Here is a 20,316-nt window from a genome sequence, read left to right on the forward strand (position 1 = left end):
AAAAAACATGCAGATTTGAATGGTCTAAGATGTTTGTAGGACTACTGTACATTCCCTTTATCATGAAATAACTTACACATGACACGTCTTTAAGCAGATTGTCAAAGTCCAGGTCATCAATGTTGAAGTGGTAACATGGCTCTTGAGGTTTGACTCCTTGCTCAGTGGGGATGGCTTTTGCTTGAAGATACCCTACAAGACAAAACATCCACAGGGCAATTCTGAAATGCTGCTCCATAGTAAGGCTTGATTGAAGTTTCTTGATAAGATGCACAATAGATCTTTTTATCAGTAGCTTGTGATGTCCTCTTGTGTAGTTGGCCACTTTAAATAGTGTGCAATGCTGACAAGAATGAGTGGGCTGGTAAAGGTATGTTATTTTTTCCTATTAATCATGTTGCATTTTCCCCTTCAACTACATGGTGAAAACCCAGTTCAAAAAGATCAGGTGGGCACAGACAGCTCCCATTGATAGTGATTAATGAAAATCCTTTACAAATTGTTCCCATTTGATCAGATTAGATCATTTTTAAACTGATGTTTCTTTATTGACACTTAAAAAAAAAAAAAAAAAAATTGGGTTTACATTCGTATAGATTTTATTTCCCAGACACTTACTACTGAGAGATCTTTTCCTCTCTTCAGAGAAAGTTGTTGGTATTTCTTTTCCGTTCAACATGAAAAGCAGTTTGCATGACCACAAATTTATCTGCAACATTCATGTCTTTATACTTGGGGTTTGTCTCAAGCTGGTGCAGCAGTTTCAAACTGTTTGACATGGTTAAATTTGAAAAAAAATCTGTCACATACAGGATGCATTATAAAATGAAACTATAAATGACAGGCATTTTAGTATGTAGACAGAAAGACAAAAATCTCTGGTAGAAAAATTCTATTAGTAGTATGTTTTAAATTATAGAGTGCAGAAATGCATGTTTTTTAGGAATTGGAGCTGAAACAATAAGGACAAAAGATTTATTTGTTGTTGCATCACAATTTGTGTGCAATAGTGGGCTTGATAATTAATGGAACAGCAAGCACATAGACTGGAGCATGAGTGGCTGCAAGTAGAAAATCTATGCTCAGTGTGATACGTCACCCACTTGAGTAATGAATGAAGGGTTTCTCCTTACACCTACGCTCTCGTGGGGATTCCCCACAAGAATCCCAGATATCAAAGGTAGACGTGCCATCAGCCTGTTTATCACACCTTGTCACCTTGGACATCGTCATGCTCAGTCTAGAGTTGGTTCATCGGTTAAGTTTCAGTTTTGAGGTTTCCTCAGGAGTCACCAAAAATAATCAATGTGACAGGATTTTTGACGCGATTGAAGAGGGTGGGGAAATTTCTATCCATGGAATTTGTCACTCTGCGGGGGCATCCCTTCTGTTTCCATGTGTTAAGATTAAGTCTTTGCCCACACTAAAGATAAACTTTTGATATTGAGGTGCAAGTGTCTACCTTTTGAACCTGTCAACTGTTACTTGATCAGGCAGGAAAAAAAAACGTTGATTTACGTCCAACATGTGCGTAATTATTATTTTCCTCTGTAAGCAAAGGATATCATGAGCCAAAGTTAAATTGACTTATTGTTGCAGATTCAAAATTTCAAATTAAACTCATTTTGAAGTTTAACTCAGATTCGACCCTTTGCACATTTCCTGTTTTTGTTTGCCTTCGCTTTCAGTGAGACTGTGTGTTTAAGGTTTGTTTGATGTTTGGAACCACAGTCTAATGAAAACTGAAGATGCAGCTTGTTTGCTTCCATACTGTGAAATACCATTACCATTCTTAGTACCTCTGTGAGTACTTATTTTAATGTTTTTACCATTGTTGATTTTTCTTTGTGTTTCTGTTAATTTTAAACCAATATTTCAGTATTTTGTACTTCATTAAATATAATTCAACTTTTGAATTGGTCATAAAATGTTCACCATCCCACAAGAAGTCTTACTTTCATGCCCACATCTCACTTTCTCTGAATTAAATCTTCTTACTGTTGCAATAACTCTTTGTAAGGCAGTATAGTCAACAGACACCCCTCCCCCCACCACCCACCCACATGATATAAATTCATCCATTTGGTAGATTTAGTACCTGTGGGATAGCTGAGATAAGGGATGACTGTAACATAAGTCACTTGCACTCTTGTGAGACACTGGTGCACGCTCAAGAGCCCTGAGAAGAAAGTACTGAGTCATCTTTGCCACAAGCACACAAACACCTACAGTGCAGGGCACGTACATCATGCTGTCCATGTTTGGGAACTTCCTTTTGCACTTATACATGAATTATTTTGAAACTTTTGTCAAACTTTGCCTTACTTTTTGTTTCACATATTTATTTTTTTGTAACAACTGTATAGGTCACAGTTTCATAATATGTAAGTTAGTTAAAATAACATTACTTATAACTTCATGAAATCTGACAAACTTTGAGCTGCTACTAACTATATAACTGATAATTTATTGATTAATCCGCTGATTATTTTCTCGATTAATCATTTAGTTATTTAGTCTTGTGCCCTTCACATGTTTTCAGAGTTCAAAGTGATGTCCGCAGATTTATTGGATTTTCTGACTAACAATCCAAAACTCAAAGATATTCACCGTACTGTCACAGAAAATAGCAATAGCAATGTTCACATTTCAGTAACTGGAACCAGTGATTTTTTTGTTTTTGTCATCTTTGCTTTAAAAAAATAAAAAAAAAAAAGGATTAGTCGATTGTCTAAAATTAGAGTTGCTGATAAAGTTGCTTTAGCCCTACTATGAATTCAGCTAGATTTAACTGAGGTTCATGACAGCTAACCATAAATGTTTTAAACTATTTGTTTTTTAAAATTAGTGGATTGGTGGGAAAAAAAAAAACAATATGGTTTGTGATATTTAAGGCCTATTATCCTCTGCGGTTGAGAGACAATAAAGTTAGTTTTTTTTCCTGCATCTGAAGCATTGTATTGGTTGTTGATGCCAGGTTTGCACCTATTTCTTAAAAATGAAAAAAAAAAATTATTCATTTATTTCTGTTCATCCCAAGTGCAGTAGTTGTGGACTGTTTAAAGTTTTATATACTTATTTACTTTCATTGATTTAGTATTTTATCTATCTGCAGAGAAATGTAGTGGATGAAATACTATGCCACTAAAAGAGAGAGTGATTTTGTGGTCTATGCATAAATCCATGTTTCACCTTCTATGACGCTTTGTGTGGGGTTGTTGTCATTTAGATTATGCACTGACCAGAAAATGCACCTCATCTCCCAAAAATAACTGTCACAGCATTCACCTTATTTCACCACTCAGAAATAAAGAACAGGGAAATAAAAGCTTCGTTTCCGTGATAGTAATGATGTCAGTGGAGACGGTGGAGGTTTGGTTACCACAGGCCACCACAGCATAGTATCATAGGTGGTGGCTTTGCAGAGGTACTGTGTTGCATTTGAGTCAGCTGTATATATAGATTATCAAAAACTCTAATCTCTCTTTTTTTTTCTTGCATGGTACCCACAAGCTTCCTTTATTCAAGGAAGGAATGCACTTCTTTTTCTGTTCAAAAATGTACATTATATATTTTCTGTCATTCACAAACTGTAGTTGTGTTGTGCAAATGTTTTTGTATTTTGTCTATGACTTCTTGGAGCAGGGTTGTTGGGAGGCTGAGGATTTACACGATTTCTAGAGATGCACCGATTGATCAGCTGGCGATCGAAAAAAGGCCAATTTTCAGCTTGATCCATTATGATTGGTCAGAGTCTGATCCGTCTCGGATATCACATGATGGTTCACGTTGCGCACACAACAGCACCGATACAACATTACACACACACACACACACACACACACACACACACACACACACAAACATCATGCCGTTGACATGGAGGTTCTTCACCATGAGTGGAGAAGACACAATTTGTAATAACTGTAAGGCCAAAGTAAGCTGTGGAGGAACAACCAAGAAAACATTCGTAATGTCAAGCTTGATCACGTAAAACACCATCGCCCCACTGAACATGTCCGATTTCAGGAAGCTAGCAAAGGCAAAGCGGCTAAAACTGTTGCCACACCGTTTACCTCACCTGTGCATGGCGGTTAGCTTGCTGTACTACTGCTGCTGCGGCTCGCATACGTGTGTCTGAAGTGCCAGTGTTGCTGCTGTGCCTTGGATAGTGGCCATCAATAATAATTATAATCATCCGTCGTTGATGAGTGGTCCAAAAAAGTGAAGAGTTGTAACCAAAAAGCAGTCACATTTTGTTTACCCATGTTCAGAGAGAAAAAGAGAGAGAGAGAGAGCCCTCACATAGTTATTTAATAGTTAATATTTTTTTTTATTATCAACATACAATTGAATTGTCCTTTTAAAAGAAAAGTTATAAAATGTTTATGTAGTTGTTAATTATAGTTCTTAGAAAATCTGAGGGGATCCAGGGATTTCAGTGTCGAGGACTATATAGTGAGCTCATTGGTAAAATGAACAAACAGTTTCATACACCGCTTGATTAATTTTCTCTGCACCTTTTTCTCTTTCAGCACAGGTGCAATGCATGATGGTATATATTGCTTGGTTAGTGATGTTCGGTTGTACACTACTTTTCACAATGCATGGCTATGAGTTCAGTATATAGAAACTACACTTCTCAAAGAAATTAAGGGGACACTTAAATCACACATCAGATCTTGATGAACAAATTATTCAAGTTGAAAATCTTTACAGATTTTTTTGATGGTATAATTTGTTGAGAACAAAATGACGTAACAACGGTCAATGGAATCCAAAATCATCAACCCACTGAGGGCCGGATTCACTATGACACCCAGAATCAAAGTAAAAAATTGAAATCACAGGCTGATCCAACTGTGGCTCAGCAGTGTGTAAGGCCCCCGCATGCCTGTATGCACCCCCGACAACATGTGGGCATGCTCCTGATGAGTCTGTGGGTGGTGTCCTGGGGGGATCCCCTCCCAGACCTGGATCAGGGCATCAGTGAGGTCCTGGACAGTCTGTGGCGGTACTTGGCATCATCGGATGCACCGATACATAACGTCCTGTAGGTGCTCTGTTGGGTTTAGGTCGGGGGAACATAAGGGACAGTCAATGGCATCAATGCCTTCGTCATCGAGGAACTGCTTACACACTCTGGCCACATGAGGCCGGGCATTGTCCTGCACCTGGAGGAACCCAGGGCCCACTGCACCAGCATTAGGTTGGACAGTCGCTCTGAGGATTTCATCCCGGTACCTAACAGCCGTCAGGTTACCGTTGGCTATGACACGGAGGTCTGTGTGACCCTCCAAGGAGTCCCCAGACCATCACTGACCCACCGACAAAAGAGAATGGGGCACCAATTGCGGACCTGCCAAATCTGGTGTTCTCCGGTGAATGCCAATCGAACTTCTGACAGTTTGGTCAGAAACACACACACCAGTAGCCTGCTGGAGGTCGTTTGGTAGAGCTCTGGCAGTGCTACTCCTGTTCCTTCTCGCACAAAGGAGCAGGTACCGGTCCTGCTGCTGGGTTGATGCCCTTTGCCCATTGCACCTGTTGTCACTTTTATTTGCACCAAAGTAGGTGAAATTGATTCACAATCACTTGTGCCTTCTAAATGGACAGATTGATATATCCGAAGTTTAACTGACTTGGTCTTATAATGTGATGACTAAGTGTTCCCTTAATTTTGTTGAGCAGTGTATAAAATGATTCCCACAATACATTTGGACAGCACAACAACATGGGAAACTCACTAGTGGACTATATACGGAGTAGTGACGGATTTCAGACACAACCTCTGAGAACTAGAATTTACATTACAATTTTAAAATTGATTGTAGTTATGATTAGGAAGGTTTGGATCAAGTCAGACAATGGAGTCTATCACAGTCTGGGTCAGTTGGTGCAGATGTTCACAAGATAAAATTATACAGTGTTTAGACTTAATGTTTTTAATCGTTTCTATTCCAATCAAGTCACTGCCTGTTGCTCTTAAGGATCTGACAATTTTTTCTCAAGTCCAACTTACAACAATACTCATGCTCATATGTATATTGAAAGAGTACTTGGTTGCTATGATCATTCCTCCTGTTCATATCAGTCATTAAGAGATCCCTTCCTAAAGCAGTTTAAATGGAGGTGATGGATGACATCAGTGTTAAAATGCATTGTGAAGGTCAACTGACGTTAATACAGTCCAGACCCTAAGTATTTGGAAAGTGAAATATTTTTGTACTTTTTTGTACATTCAGTTTGAAATTAAATATAGGATACTGTGTCATTGATTTGAGCAGGTCGTGAATATAGAAAGAACTATTTGGAAGATAAAGACCTTCTAACACATAGTTCCTAAAGTTTAGGACTTAAAAAGGAACTGGACAAACAAAAAAGTCATATTTGATATTTTGTGGAAAATTCTCAAGTCTTTGACACATAGACATCAACAGATGCTTCATATCTTCCACAGTGATGTTCTCCCAGGCCTTTCCAGTATCCACCTTCAGCTTTTGCTTGTTGTTGCGGTCTCTCTGCCTTTAGTCTGCTCTCCAGGAAGTGGAGTGCTGCTCAGTCAGACTGAGATCTGGGGATTGCCTCAGCCAGTCGAGGATATCCCACCTCTCCATCCTGAAAAGTGCTTTGATTGCTTTAGATGTATGTTTAAGATTGTTGTCCTGTTCAATCGTGAAATTGAATTAGTAGTCCAAGTAGTGTCCAATTATTACACATTGTGCACTTCAGGCAAATAAGGAAAAGAATGTCACTTCACTGCACAAATTGCATTTGAATACTCCTAATGGCTATAAACTAATGGCCAGCAGACCTCGTTCATGCATGTAGATTCTCTGCCTGTATCAGAGGGAATAACTAGTCAACAGTCTAAAGGCCGCTCAATCTGTTTAAACAATCTTGTTGTGTGTGATGTTAAATGGAAAAAACAAAAACATGAATATTGTTTTCTATGATGTCATATACAAATTTCTTCCATTGTGACAGTTGCTAAAACAAAAATGTCCAAATTTTGACAACAGGGTGAGGCAGGAATGGGCAACCTTCTGTGACCTTTTGCAGACCTGTATTTCTTGAATTTAGTGTATGCATATTACACATTTTGTGGAAAAACCCTTAGCCTGACTATACTATACCACACCTAGTAAGAGGAATGCACAGAGAAGACTTCTAGACTTTGAAGGTGTGCCCATGAAGATGTTTGCCTGACACACAGCTGTGCTCTCGTTTTCATCTGTGCAACACAGCTGCTTTGTTGGTTAGGCTCAGCACACTGTGGTTTCAGCTGTAAAGACGAAGGCAATTCCACACTGCAGTGCAAAATTTTGGTAGAGCATTGAGCCATCATGTTTTTTTTATTTCTGAACGTGATCTAAGAAACGTGAATCGACCTCCAGTGTGCTTTGCTTTGACTCTGATTTTCTTAACAGTCCTTTAAACATATTAACTCATTGTTTGCTATCCTGGAAATGTTGAGAATTTGGCAAATAAAAATAAGGCATAAACAAAAACTGAATAAAATATAAATATTTCCGTAAACTTTGCTGTCATTTCAGCATATTTGTTTATCAGAATAGTCCTCATACTTACTCTTCATCACAGAGGCCCCTTAGAAAATCTGAGATATCAGAGCAGTTTTCTGCTTAAGGTCACATCATAAATAAGAAAATATCTTGAAACTAACCTAAATTTCAGCTCTCTGATTTACCTCAAATAGATAGTTTCATTAAATGTATTTCCCCAAAAGAAATTAGGTTTAAAAAAAAAAAAAAAAAAGTCAGCAGAAGATGACAAATAGTTACTTAACATCTTGATTTTATTTAATATTAGTGTAATTCCAGTTAAAATGTGTAGCCAGATGGAACTTGTTCACAAGCTCTTTCAAAAAACAAGAAGCGCTCTTTCAAAAAACTTCAGTCCACACTGCACTTCCTTGCGTCCACAGCATAAACATCACACATGAGATGTGAACGTCATAAAATCACCTCCTTCATTTGGAATACAAATGTTGCACACGGTACAGGTTGGGATAATTGGCAATTGGATAATTTGAAAGGTTACCATGCATATGCGTCATGCAATTGTGATATAGGCAAATGGTTGTATAATTTTAAATGGTCAGCTTGACAACTTCAAATGCTTGAACTCACGTAATCAGTGTACGACCACAAATGAAGGTTTTTTTCACACAGGTTTTTAGTATGAGCATTATGTTAATCACAGCCTATGACCTTCACATTTACCAAATCTCAACCCGACTGAACACCTATGTGAGACTTTGGAACGATGTGTTAGACAGTGTGCTCCACCACCATCAAAATAACAAACAAGGGAATGACTTTTGAAAGAGTGGTGTTCCCTCCAGTAGAAAAAAAAATCTATCCCGAGGATTATTGAACCTACTCTGGAGGCTCAGGGTGGCCCGCCACCTTTTTTTCTTACCTTTATCCCACGTGTGAACAGAATGCACTCTTATTACCATAGGTTCTCTACCTTTCCCGAAAAGGAAACACATAGCCAACTATGTTGTCCTTCGTTGCCAGAGTAACGACAACACTTTAGATGACATTGACACCTGTCTCAACCTCAACTGGGCTGAGAAAATACAACTTCTGGAGCTTAGAAAGCCCTTTCAAGAAAGCTGTATCAGCATCTTTTAAAGCAGTGGTTCTCAAACACATTCATTTTGTCATTGTGTTACTTATAGATGGAATTATAGTAAAAATAAATGATTCCCCTTATTGCTGGACACCTCCAGGAACCCCCACGAGGGAGCCTGGGTTGAGAACCACTGTTTTAAAGACTGCCTCTTAGTACATGCTTATATGTCCTTAGAGACATCTTATGTGATGGAAGAGTCAGACCCCATTCAGAGAGGAAAGAGAACAACAACAAGTGGACAATGCTCCCCTGCGCCGCTGAGATGCCAGATCACATTCTTGCATTGAATTACACAAACTTCAGCTACATTTCTCCTGAGCAGTGTCTCTTTTTATCAAGGGGAGAGAAGTTTGCAAAATAACAGTTGGGAAGAAACAAGCCGGGTTTGTGCAAGTGGGAGGATGTCTTGGAGAAGGACAGTAACTAAGAGAAGGGAAAAATTGCTCTTGTATTTTTCTTTAATGCAGTTGCACAGTGATGTCTTTGCTTGACTAAAGCATACACAAAGTAAACACTGAGGTTTATCTTGTGGGTAATCTTAACACACGATAGAGTGATGCAAGAATTTTTCTTCATGTGTGAAATGCATCTTTGTAAAATGCGATGAGTTTGGTGTTGTTGCTGAAATCCCCTTTGTCACCTGGGAAGTCCGCAGTAGTGGTGTTTGTCGTTAGGACACCTGCGTAAAAACATGCTTGCACCTGTCATTGTGAGAGTTGTTAGTGGTGTTTGGATTGCCCTGTTGAATGCTTGTTCGTTCTTTTGTGGTAGTTTTTTCACCACAGCATTTAACCATCCATGTAAGTCCACCTGCTGTTTGAATGATTTAAAGACATCTGTTGCAAAAAGACAAGACAAGCAAAAAGACTGATATAGTACAAACCACGTCACAATCTACACAACAACATGTTTTTAGATGTCAATGTCACATTCATTGGAGGTGCAACCTTATTCTCCTATGGTATACATAGCACTGCATAAAACTTGCCTCCAACATGCTGCACTCTAGTGGTGAGTAAGGGCAATTTAGAGTTTGTATACTTATAATTATTACAATAATAATACTACTAATAATACTACTACTACTACTACTACTACTACTACTACTACTAATAATAATAATAATAATAACAATAATAATGAACACATGTTTTTGTCAGGGCTGTATTCAATAGTATTTTTGAGATAAAAACTCATCAAACTCTTTATATCTGGACCTGCCATCATGTGGTGTGAAGCCTTGGTCACTTCATTTGCGTCACATTGCAGGATATATTTCCCTTTGGTGCTGCCACAATGCTGTGGTTCTTGAGCTGATGCTTCTTCTAAAATGCTTTCGAAGGGGAACGAGGTCATAGGAGCAATCGGTGAAAACAATGTAAGAAATATATTTTGATGGGAAATCGAGAAAAAAAGCAAATCATTAATGGTTTATTGTGGTTTTCAACCATAACTTGCCCCATTAAGGCAGAATGTGTTTTATGTAGATACAATTCCTGTACTGCATTTTTGTTCTTTTCATGTTAGCTTCATTTCACCAAAATATTTCAACCTGCAATGGTACTGATACTATTACAACAACATGTGATGGAGTAAAACCATTAAAAACATATAGAATAGTGTGACAACTTAGACCCCAAGTCCTAGTATTTGCTTTTGCCCTGCACATATGTTGATGGAAAAAGCCCAGAAGTTGTTTAAATTGGGAAAAATACAACAGTGTAACTAAAAGAAAATGTGTGCTAATCACCTGGAAGTATTCATACTGCCACCTTTTGCTGAAAATGGAGAACAGTGAATATTCCACAATTTATATTATTCTGTTTCTGATCTTTTATCTACAAATGACTGAAAACCTTTTTGTCTTTGGTGTCCTGCACAGGCTCTACATATACTATGTGGCTAAATGTCCAATTCCAGTCTCAATTTCATGTAAATTTTTGCTTTAACTGTGACATGCTCATGAAAAGGGAGAGTAACACATCAATACTTATTCATTCCCAGTTTACTCCAAGTGAAAAAAAGTTCAGGCTAAAATTAAATCTATCTCAGGAGGTAGAGTACATGTATACTGCATTTTGAAAATAAAATTAAACATTTTATCATGATACACTCTTTCACAGATATACTCTTTCACAGAGTGTATCCACCTCTGCTGGAAGCTTTTGGAAATGTCTGATAAAAAAAAAAGAAACCAAGCAAACCAAAAACTGTGTTGTTATGTTTTTAATATTTTCAAATGGTACAATTATTTCAATAAAAAATTGCCGTACTAAGGCACATCATACATGATATAAATGTCTTAACATACTTAATATTCTTTAAGAACTACAATTATAATTTTATTATTATAAATAAATTAACTTTCACATTCAGTGAAAAAGAGAAAAGAAATCAAAACTACCAAGTCTGTCCACTGGGTGGCGACAGATGAGTTTTCCTGAAAATACATTCTTCATAGCTTGAGTGGGTTCACCACCACTACGTAAATAAATATTAAATAAGTTAAATATTTAGAAGGCTAGAAAATATAGACTTTGCCATGTTTAGCATTTTTTCAGCGTAGTGTCTTCTCTACATTCAGTCTTTGGTCACAACTAGATCCTCCTTCTCAGTTGTTCAACTTGGTTATGCCCTATAGAGGAAGAAATTGTCATTAATTTAACTTTTACTTGTTGCATAGACTCACTTCGTCACATTAATGATATGTCATGCCACAGATGTTCAACCAGAGATGTGTTAAATGATGATGATAATAAAAAAAACCTTACCCGTTGAATAAGAGACTCCAGTCGGTTGAAAAATTCCTGGGCTTTTACTTTAGGATGTAGGTAGCAGTTTTGGCATGTGGGCTGAAGGGAAACAAAAGATAAATTAACTAATGGCCATGTACTATGAGTGCAACATATGAGTTCTTTATGCAACTGAAATATCAGCACTGATTATTTAGGAAAAACATTGACAATTTCTCTCACCGTGTCATTTCCTGAATTACAAAAGTCCAGGCTTCTCACCTGAAATGGATAAAAGAAATTAGTTGTTTTTTTTAGAAATGTACAGCACTACAAACTTGACATTGTATTTGAGGCACACTTTTAGATGTGTTGTTTTGATCCCCGGCAGTTTACTTACAGTTAGGTGATTCTTGAGGCTGTTGTAAAGTTTTTTTTCTTTTCCTTCTGTGACGTTGAAATGCACCTGCATGTTAGCCTTAAAGCACTGCAGGGCTGACAGACAGCAGCAGTCCTGTTTAGAAAATGGAGAAGGAAAAAAAAAGAGAAAAATGTTTGTGAATAAAACATCCATACTGCAACAACATATATCATGAATTCATTAATTCATGTGTGTTCATGTCAGTGTTAAGTTATTTTATGGAAAACTGGGAAATGACACGGGGACAAATAACAGAAGAGAAGACATCATTTAAAAGTGTCGTCAACCATAGAGCTACTTCACTATCAATCTGGTACATTTGTTAGTTTGAAGATGGTGATTTGTTTTGCTTTTTACTAAACAATTCTGCAAAACACTAATTAGAGGAAAAAACTCCCATCACTGCCATCAAAAGATTTCCAAGAAAGCTGTTGTTTCTGGTTTCATGTCATGACTTCATTATCGCAGTAGACTTTCCAATCAGATACATGCATATAACACTTTTACCTAAAGTGAAACTTAACCAAAGTTTCCACTATTTTAAGTTAAGTTTCTGTTCCCAAAATGCTTTGGATGTTTTTGAATTGTTTCCCACCAGAATTTGTAATGAAAATTTTGATGATGTGACATGTTTTTTCCATGTCAAACAGTTTGTTTCTGTTTAGATACTCACAATGTGTGACACCCTCCCGCCCTCCTTCCCCCCTCCCAACCAGCCTGGTGTCATGATTTTCATCCTTAATATTAAGCCTTTTTTTTTTTTTTTTTTAAGAAAATAGTGGCCTCACACCCACTCAGGAATCATTGTCATTAAGATAAGATTTAATTTGCCCGTTTTTAAACAGAACATTGAGTCAGATGTTCTCTAGCATGCAAGAAAACATTTTGAGTTTGTGAGGAAGTGTCATGGTTTTGTCTGCTCTCTGCATGATTACTCATCACATTTCACCTGAGAGTGCAACGGAAGCTATGAGAAAATACACTGAGCAAGCTCTGGAGTTGACTCACTCAGGACCAAAACCCTGACAAGAAAGACGGCTGCTCTGAATTTACAAGTAATGCAGTTGATCTAGATATGCATTCCTTTAAAGTAAGTGCAGATAATCACATTGTTATGTGGGATTGTTTTTGGCATAGCATAACATAAGCAAAACAAATGGTTTGTTTTCTACAAGGTCAAATTATACTAAAACTGCATGTTCAGTAAGGCACTAAAGTTAAATATTGTTTTCATGAAGATAAGAGTTTAGGTCATTTATAATTTGAGTGAATCTGATGGACTGCAGGTTTTTTCTAGGGTTAAGAAACAGTATTCTGACACCACTGGCATCAGTAATTCTCTTAGAAATAACATGGTGGCTAGTTTGTGCATAGTTTTTATGATGTTAGTTTGTTCTCAATAATACTGTTTAACTTACCATGAAACTCTAATTAAATCTGTACTGATATTAATCATTTCCAGTACTTAGTTACTTTTAGATTTTTGCTGTATCAAACAGAACAATTTATTTAAAAATGGTATATGCTCACATTTTAATTTACTCTATAAACAGATTTTGTTAGGTTTAGCTTTATTAGCTTTGCACAGTTTATGAAGGTCTAACTTGCCTGTACTGTATAGTACGCTGGCAGCTGTAGAGCAGGGTGGAGTCAATTTCTTTTTAACATGTATTTCAATGAGACTATCTAGCAGAAGATGAAATGTAAAAGAAAAATTTGAATATATTTTAAAAGATCAATTTTTTAAGCCTGCAAGGTAAGCTATAATTTTTTCTTGTTTATCTATTTTATTTAGAAGGACATTGTGCAGCTTTCAACATAAATGCCACCATTTGATGTGCTCCAGATTACATATGCATTTTGTGATTTCACACATCATTTGATGTACTCCTACAGTAGCCGGCACATGACAATTAGTAACTACAGTAAGTACAACAATGAGTAAGCAACCACAAATATTAAGTGTGGCGGTGACCATACTGTCAACATTATTTTGAATGCAAATTAGATTTGCCTACCTCAATATTCTCTGGGGCATTCAGCGTCTCCTCATAGTGCTGCACGACAAAAAGCGAGGACATTGTATTAATTAAAGATAACTGCAACTGTACATGGGCAAAGTTGAGAAAAAGTAAATGTATATGAACTTACCTGCTGCCTTTGTTTCACCTCATTCAACTGCCTCAGAGCTTCTTCCAATTTTCTCTTCTGGAGTGATGTGTTGGGCCTGTTTGTTGTTGTTGTCTGGGCCAAAGAATAGCAGCAGACTGCAAAAAGGCAAAGTAGAACCAGCTTCATATTCTCAGTGTGAGTAGCAGGAGTAGCAGTCACCAGAAGTCGCTATTCGAAAGATTTACTGGAAATGTAGACAGTTGTGTCGCTTACCTTTTTATATGTATCCCTGAGGACACAGGAAAACCACTTGTAGTGAGTTGGAAAGCTGCAGAAACTGGTGTGTGTGAGTAATGAAATTTTCTTTTCCACTGGCAATCACCACTACGTGATGCGAGAGTGTCGTCAAGCCGCGCGTGCGTGGGGCCTATAGAGTGTGTGAACGTAAAGTTGTTTGAGTGCCGCCGACAGGAAACTACAGGAAGACGGCACTTCCCATTTTCACTTTGAATCATGGAGCCACAGCTATACCGTGTCATAGGTAGTCTTCGTCGGTGTGGTATTGACAACCTGAATGTAGGCTATTCACCGCATGACGGCCACCTACACAAACACAAAAAGCCTGCTGCAACAACAGGAAACCCTTTTTTTCAAGTATTAAAGTAGAATGTTGAAAAGGAGAAGAGAGGAGATATATATATATATATATAGCCATATTAATCTTACTATTATTTATCAACCAGAGAAACTCTTTCTTTGCGTCCATTTGCAAGGACAAGTGAAAAAGAAAGTGTGTGGTCAAGTTTCATCACAAGCCTATTTGGGAAATGCCCTGGAACTGTGGTCACATGAGAGTCATGAAGGATATTCCTGTGGGTTACCAAATAGGTTTGTTGGTGATACATTCATCTCAGAGATTTACCTTTACCTTATGCATTCATAAAAATAACATGCAGTGTCATTGGACATGCAACAAAGTTCCAGGGCTGGATTTAAACCATGGACGCTGCAGTAATGTGGCATGCTCCAGAACCATTCAGTCACCAGAGCGCTAGAGAATTTTTTTTTTTCATATACAGTTTTTCCAGTAGCGAGACGTGGCCAGCGTGCACAATGGTTGTCATTTGGCTTCATAACATTTTGTGACACAACGTGATCAGTGTATGTTGCACAGTCCACCTTAGTGAGAAAAAACAGCAGCAGCTTTGAGTTGAGTCTGTAATCACTTAAAACAGAGAAGTCCAGAGATCGCTTCCCTAAAAGTGGGTGGCATGTGTGAAATTGGAGGGGAAAAGACCAGTCGAGAGCAGTTAATAATGGCAAAAATAACAGGACCACTACATGTCTCTAAATCACCCCATGTGCCCCAAGAATCAACAAGACGTGTTCCAGGAGAAAGAACAAGAATCATAAGTGTAATTCTGTACTCTTGCCTAATTGCATGTGATTTTGTGTGTTTTTGTGCCCTTTATTTATTCCGAACTGTATTGTAGATGTTTGTGTTTGACACATGGCAGACCACAAATCAAAGCAATCAGCCATCGACTCCCATTTAGCATAACATTGAAAGAATGTGTTTTTGTTTCACAGCTCTGCCCTTGACGCACAGCAGTTTTGATGTCCACTGCTTCTTGCAGCTGGCAGATACAATCATATCTTGCCTGTTTCTTCAGTGTTGTGTTTGCAGCAGTGAAACTAGATGGTGATGATGCTTACCCTGCAGCCAAAGTCGGGGTAGCAGATGTGTGCATACTGCAGTGTGAATGGCTATTCCATATTTGACCACTTTTATGTACAGTACAATACATATACCTTGAGGTTTTCAGAAGAGCAGCACATGGGAGGCTGTCATGACCTGAGGTAATCACTACTATGTTTTCAGGTTACAGAGAATTACAACATGGAAATTGAAAAGGAAACATCACTGAATATTTTCTTCAGTGATGGCCATCTACTCCAGTGTGCATTAGTATTACACATTTTGGAAATTCAGGAGGATTCACATGTTAGTCAGTGTGTCCAACTCGCTCCGTCTGTCATGTCAGTGTCAATCTCCACGCACAATCTTTACATCAGTTTTCTGCAACCAGAGAGGAGGAAGTGAGAGTGAGACTGAAAGAGAAAACCCCTCTCGTCTGTTCTCTCTCTTTGTCAGCGTAAGGGAAACGGTGGGTGGGGGCTTCGACTGGTCTGAGAGGTACATCACCCGCAGATTCTCCTGTCTTATCAGGAGTCCCTTTTTTTGTGATGCACACATGGAAGGGAAAATGCGTCCTCAGGTAGATCTAAAATTCAGAAGAACTTTCCTCCATGGCCGCCATTAAGGAACCCCTACTAACCCACCTAACCTCACATGTGTGTGTCAGCAGAAAAGTCTTAGCAGCTTTGTCATAATGAGCACATGTGTCAAAATGAAAATTCATGCAGTGAGAAACATAGCCTTTTCTAACCACATGAAGCAACAGAAGATGCCTAAAGAAAAACACAGCAGCTTGGCATTGTCACAGTGCAGTGGAGGTTTAAGGTGATGAATAAACAGTTTATTATTTATTAATTTATTTAGCCTTCATCTTTATAGCTGTCATGTTTACAACCAAATCCTGCAACAAAGTCTGTGTGTGTGATTAGTTTTTATTTTCAGTGTTTTTCTGCTAATTTCTAATGAGGCACCCTTTCTAACAGATTCGTGGGTGGGAATGAATGTCTTTATTAATGGTTGAACTATAATTTACAAATGTATTATAGAACAGTCAAGTCTTTTACAAGAACAACCTTTTATCTTCTTAGCTCTTTAGTTTATCAGGGAGGCCCTATTTTTTATTAAACATGACTGAAATCATTAGTTATGACTTAAAAAACGCTGGCGTCATAGACACTGGAACCAGTTTATAATTGTGACCAAAATCTTACCAACCCTGTCCTTCAATAGTTGCTGTACTTGCATGTGAAAAAAAGAAAGAAAAAAAAGTTCTTTGGTGGAGAAATGTAATCATCACATACGTCTTATCTGCATTTGAGAGCGCAAACTTTTTCCATTAATTTTTGTGAAACGTTGCAGTACTGTCATATTTTTTGGTGATGACTAAAACTCTCGGTCAGGGGTGAAAACATGTCACACAGTGAGTTGCTGTTTGTGGTCAGCCAGAGTGTTAAACGCAGTGTTCGAGGTGTGAGATGAAGTGAAGCTGCTCACGGGAGAAAACTCACAGATGGAGGTCAGCGGAAGAGTTCAGCAGTTTTTTAAAAAAAAACCTGCAACACAGCAAATTTCAAACTTAAGCATGAAATTTGTGAGCAGTGGAACTGACGTTTAAAAAAAGAAATTAGCCCTTTTCTTTTTATTAATTTAGTTTAATTACGAGGCCTTCCACCTACAGTTGTGAGAATACCGTTTTCTTTGTTTCTTTATGTTAAAAGTGCAGGATTAGAAGCACTATATTAGAAAACAGTGAAGTTGAGATTATCAGAAGCCAGAAGACAACTTCAGATTCGCTTTGTTTGGAGTTGAACATGATCTGAAATGTTCTTGTAGCCTAAAACATACCACATCTAGAGTTTGATGTGGTTTGGTTTTTGAAGAAAAATAATGTCCTTTCTGTGTCGGAACTGTTAACTTTTGCAGAATATATATTCTACGCTCACTTGTCAGTTTATTAGGAAAACCTTTTACTAAACATAATGCAGTCCTAATACAACAAAACAATAAGAACGGCAGTCAACATAATGCAACGCAGTTCAACGATACCACAAATTGTAGGTGACAAAGTGATCATACGGTTCAATCAACACCCTTTGAACACTGTTTCAACACAAACTCAATGTTATAACCTTAAAGGAGGAGGATTGACTGCAGGAATGGTGTATAAGACTGCATTAGTTTTAGCTAAGTTTTCCTAATAAACTGACAATAGTGTGTTTACTGGGCTTATTTTGTGTTAATACAATGTTAGGAGGACTTTTTTAAAATAAAAACCTTGTGTTTTCCTGTGTGCGTGCGTGTGTGTGGTTTTGTGAGTTCTATCGGCCGTATACGTCTTTTGTCAGAAAAAAAACTTAATTTGAATTGTGACTAACAATAAAGTTTCGTTTTTTACTATGACAGCTAAACGCTTGAATTCACAAATGACATATGATTAAGTAAAGACATTCTGAGATTAAAATGTGAGATTATATTGCTGCCTTTAAATGAAGAGTTAAAAAAAACATGGAGTTTAATAAAATTTAAGTCCAGGTTTTATAGACGTCTCTTAGGTAACCGTTAGGAACAGATCTCCATCATGCTGATGATAAATGACACAGACTTGCTGTTAGTATTGTAATAGTAGGACCGTATTGGTGTGAGTTATCTAATACTGAAACACATATTGATCATATATTGATCATGTATTCAGAGCACCTGGACAGGACCAGACCTGTAAAAGAGCAATATTTATTCTCTCTCTGGACAACATCATGTTATATTTACTATTATGTGAGTGTTGTTTGGTTTTCCACTCTACTGTATTTCACTATTACGTAACCTCCGCTATCAGTGCAGATGTCTCAGCCACAGTTGTTGCTCATCCATATCATAATTTTGTTTGTTTTGTTTTGACTTGATGTTGTCACTTGGTTATTCTGAAATGATGTCATTGTTGTTTTGTTTTTGTTTTTTCATTGTATGGTTACTTTGCCTTCCCACTGTTTTAGACCAAATAAAAGATACACCTAAAAAAAAAAAAGAAAAAAAAAAGAAAGATGGCTAGTGAACTGTTGCTGTGAAGTTTATGTGTGTGGGCGACTTAAAAGAAATATTAGTCACCTTTCTTTTATTTTTGTGGAGGTTTTAGTGAAAGTTATTTACATAAGGTTAAAAAGTCACAATCAGTCACTTAAGTATTAGTATTTAAAATTATTACACTATCAGGCAAATGTATTTACTCTATCTTATTTATGTAGTTCACTTCCTACTCCCACTTGCAGTAGTGTGATTTCCTACACTGCGGTCTTCCCTTAGCGAACAGTTCGCATTTCCGGGGTGCGTGGCGAGTGGGCGCAAGGTTGAAAGTTTGCATGCAACACATCCACATTTTGGAATATCGCAGAATGTTGCTTATTTTTAAAAGATAATTTACTCAGTGTGCAAGAATATTAAATCCTGTGTTATTTTACACCCATTTATTAGAGACAACAAGCATAACTGAAGGTTGTTTTCAGTGAGTAAGAAAAGCGACTGTGCATGATATTACCGTAAGTGTACAGGAAGAGTAGAAAGAGTGTGTGGGTGGGGGATCGCCTGTTTTGGTCCTCTTTGCCAGTACCACAACAGGGATGACACAGCTCATTTATAATGATTGATTAATTTTTCACGGTCATCATTACTGAATTCAAAAACCTTACCAGTTCAGTTTAAAATAAAAACACAATTCAGATCTTTTTGATATTGAATAAATTATCAATCACAACCAAACTTAAATAAATCAAACAGAAAAATAATGGGGACATCAACCTGCTGGATGGTTATAGAGGAGAGTTCACTACACAGTGTAGTGTACCATCAGCCAGTTTCCAGCTGCTGTTTGGGTGTTATTTCATATAAGACGATGTTTTGAGCCCAACAGGTCTTGACTTTTGAGAACTGACTTTTTCCTGCCATATTTGACTTTATTTTTTCCAAATTATACAACATTGTGGCCAGATGAGAGTAAAAAGTGCTGAACGGATGAATCTTATTTTTCAGTGGCTTGTCAACCATCGATAACCTCAGAAAAATAAGGCCCCGTGTTTAGTTTCTCCGCTGAATGTGTGATCACACCCACAGTTTCTTTTCTGTATCTTTAAGGATGTAAAGGTTTAACGCCTTGCATGGGTTCTGAGATCTTAATTAGGTGCAAAAAAAAAAAAAAAAATCCGATTTCAAAATCTCTCATTAAAATTAGAGCTGAAGTTGTTCATTTTGCTTTAGTATCTTTGTTTCCATTCGTTTTCTTCACTTTTTTTTGGTTCATCAGAGCGAGTATGAAATATACAAAGATAAACCCTAACCCTGTGGTAAACTCTAATAGCCATTTGTCATTTTATTGAACACATTTAATAGAAAAAGCTAAATATAGAGGAACGTAGAGTGAAAATAGTTGCAGCTGTAGTTGCTGACTGATTTCAGTCCTATTGAACTGCACTTCACAGTACTTTTCTCAGACTGAGTCTGTTATTTAAATTGTATTTTTCTCTCCCACAATGCTAGAAATCCAGCTCAACATGAATAACTCTAACTAGAAAACTGAGTCTATGTAACTGAGCCAAAAAACACAGAGCTGTTTGACTTATTTTGCAGCTTATTTCCAGAGACATTAAGAATATAAGCTCTCATATCCAAATGTATTGCAATAGTCCACAGACACCTCTTCTCTC

General features: G+C 37.4%; 2 protein-coding genes across 2 annotated transcripts in view; one reads left to right on the forward strand and one right to left on the reverse strand.

The window, feature by feature from the left end:
* bbs12 (Bardet-Biedl syndrome 12) overlaps positions 1–20,316 on the forward strand; it is a 38,468-nt gene that overhangs the window by 9,196 nt on the left and 8,956 nt on the right.
* il21 (interleukin 21) lies at positions 10,882–14,613 on the reverse strand. The gene is made up of 6 exons (XM_023393613.2): positions 13,966–14,613; positions 13,833–13,871; positions 11,794–11,907; positions 11,637–11,675; positions 11,433–11,513; positions 10,882–11,296 (listed from the first exon to the last, which is right to left on the reverse strand). Exons 1-6 carry the CDS (start codon positions 14,110–14,112, stop codon positions 11,273–11,275), a joined length of 444 nt encoding a protein of 147 aa, XP_023249381.1. The 5' UTR covers positions 14,113–14,613; the 3' UTR covers positions 10,882–11,272.

This window comes from Seriola lalandi, unplaced genomic scaffold, assembly GCF_002814215.2.
Source record: "Seriola lalandi dorsalis isolate HSWRI2012SDOR001 ecotype SW California unplaced genomic scaffold, Sedor1 jcf7180002054940, whole genome shotgun sequence".
In the NCBI taxonomy this organism is placed as follows: domain Eukaryota; kingdom Metazoa; phylum Chordata; class Actinopteri; order Carangiformes; family Carangidae; genus Seriola; species Seriola lalandi.

Coding starts and splice junctions, on each gene's coding strand:
- il21 (XM_023393613.2), bottom strand. CDS start 14,112: ATGAAGCTGGTTCTACTTTGCCTTTTTGCAGTCTGCTGCTATTCTTTG. Junction 11,676..11,793: donor GCCTCAAGAATCACCTAACT/GTAAGTAAACTG, acceptor TATCCATTTCAG/GTGAGAAGCCTGGACTTTTG. Junction 11,297..11,432: donor TGGAGTCTCTTATTCAACGG/GTAAGGTTTTTT, acceptor CTTCCTCTATAG/GGCATAACCAAGTTGAACAA.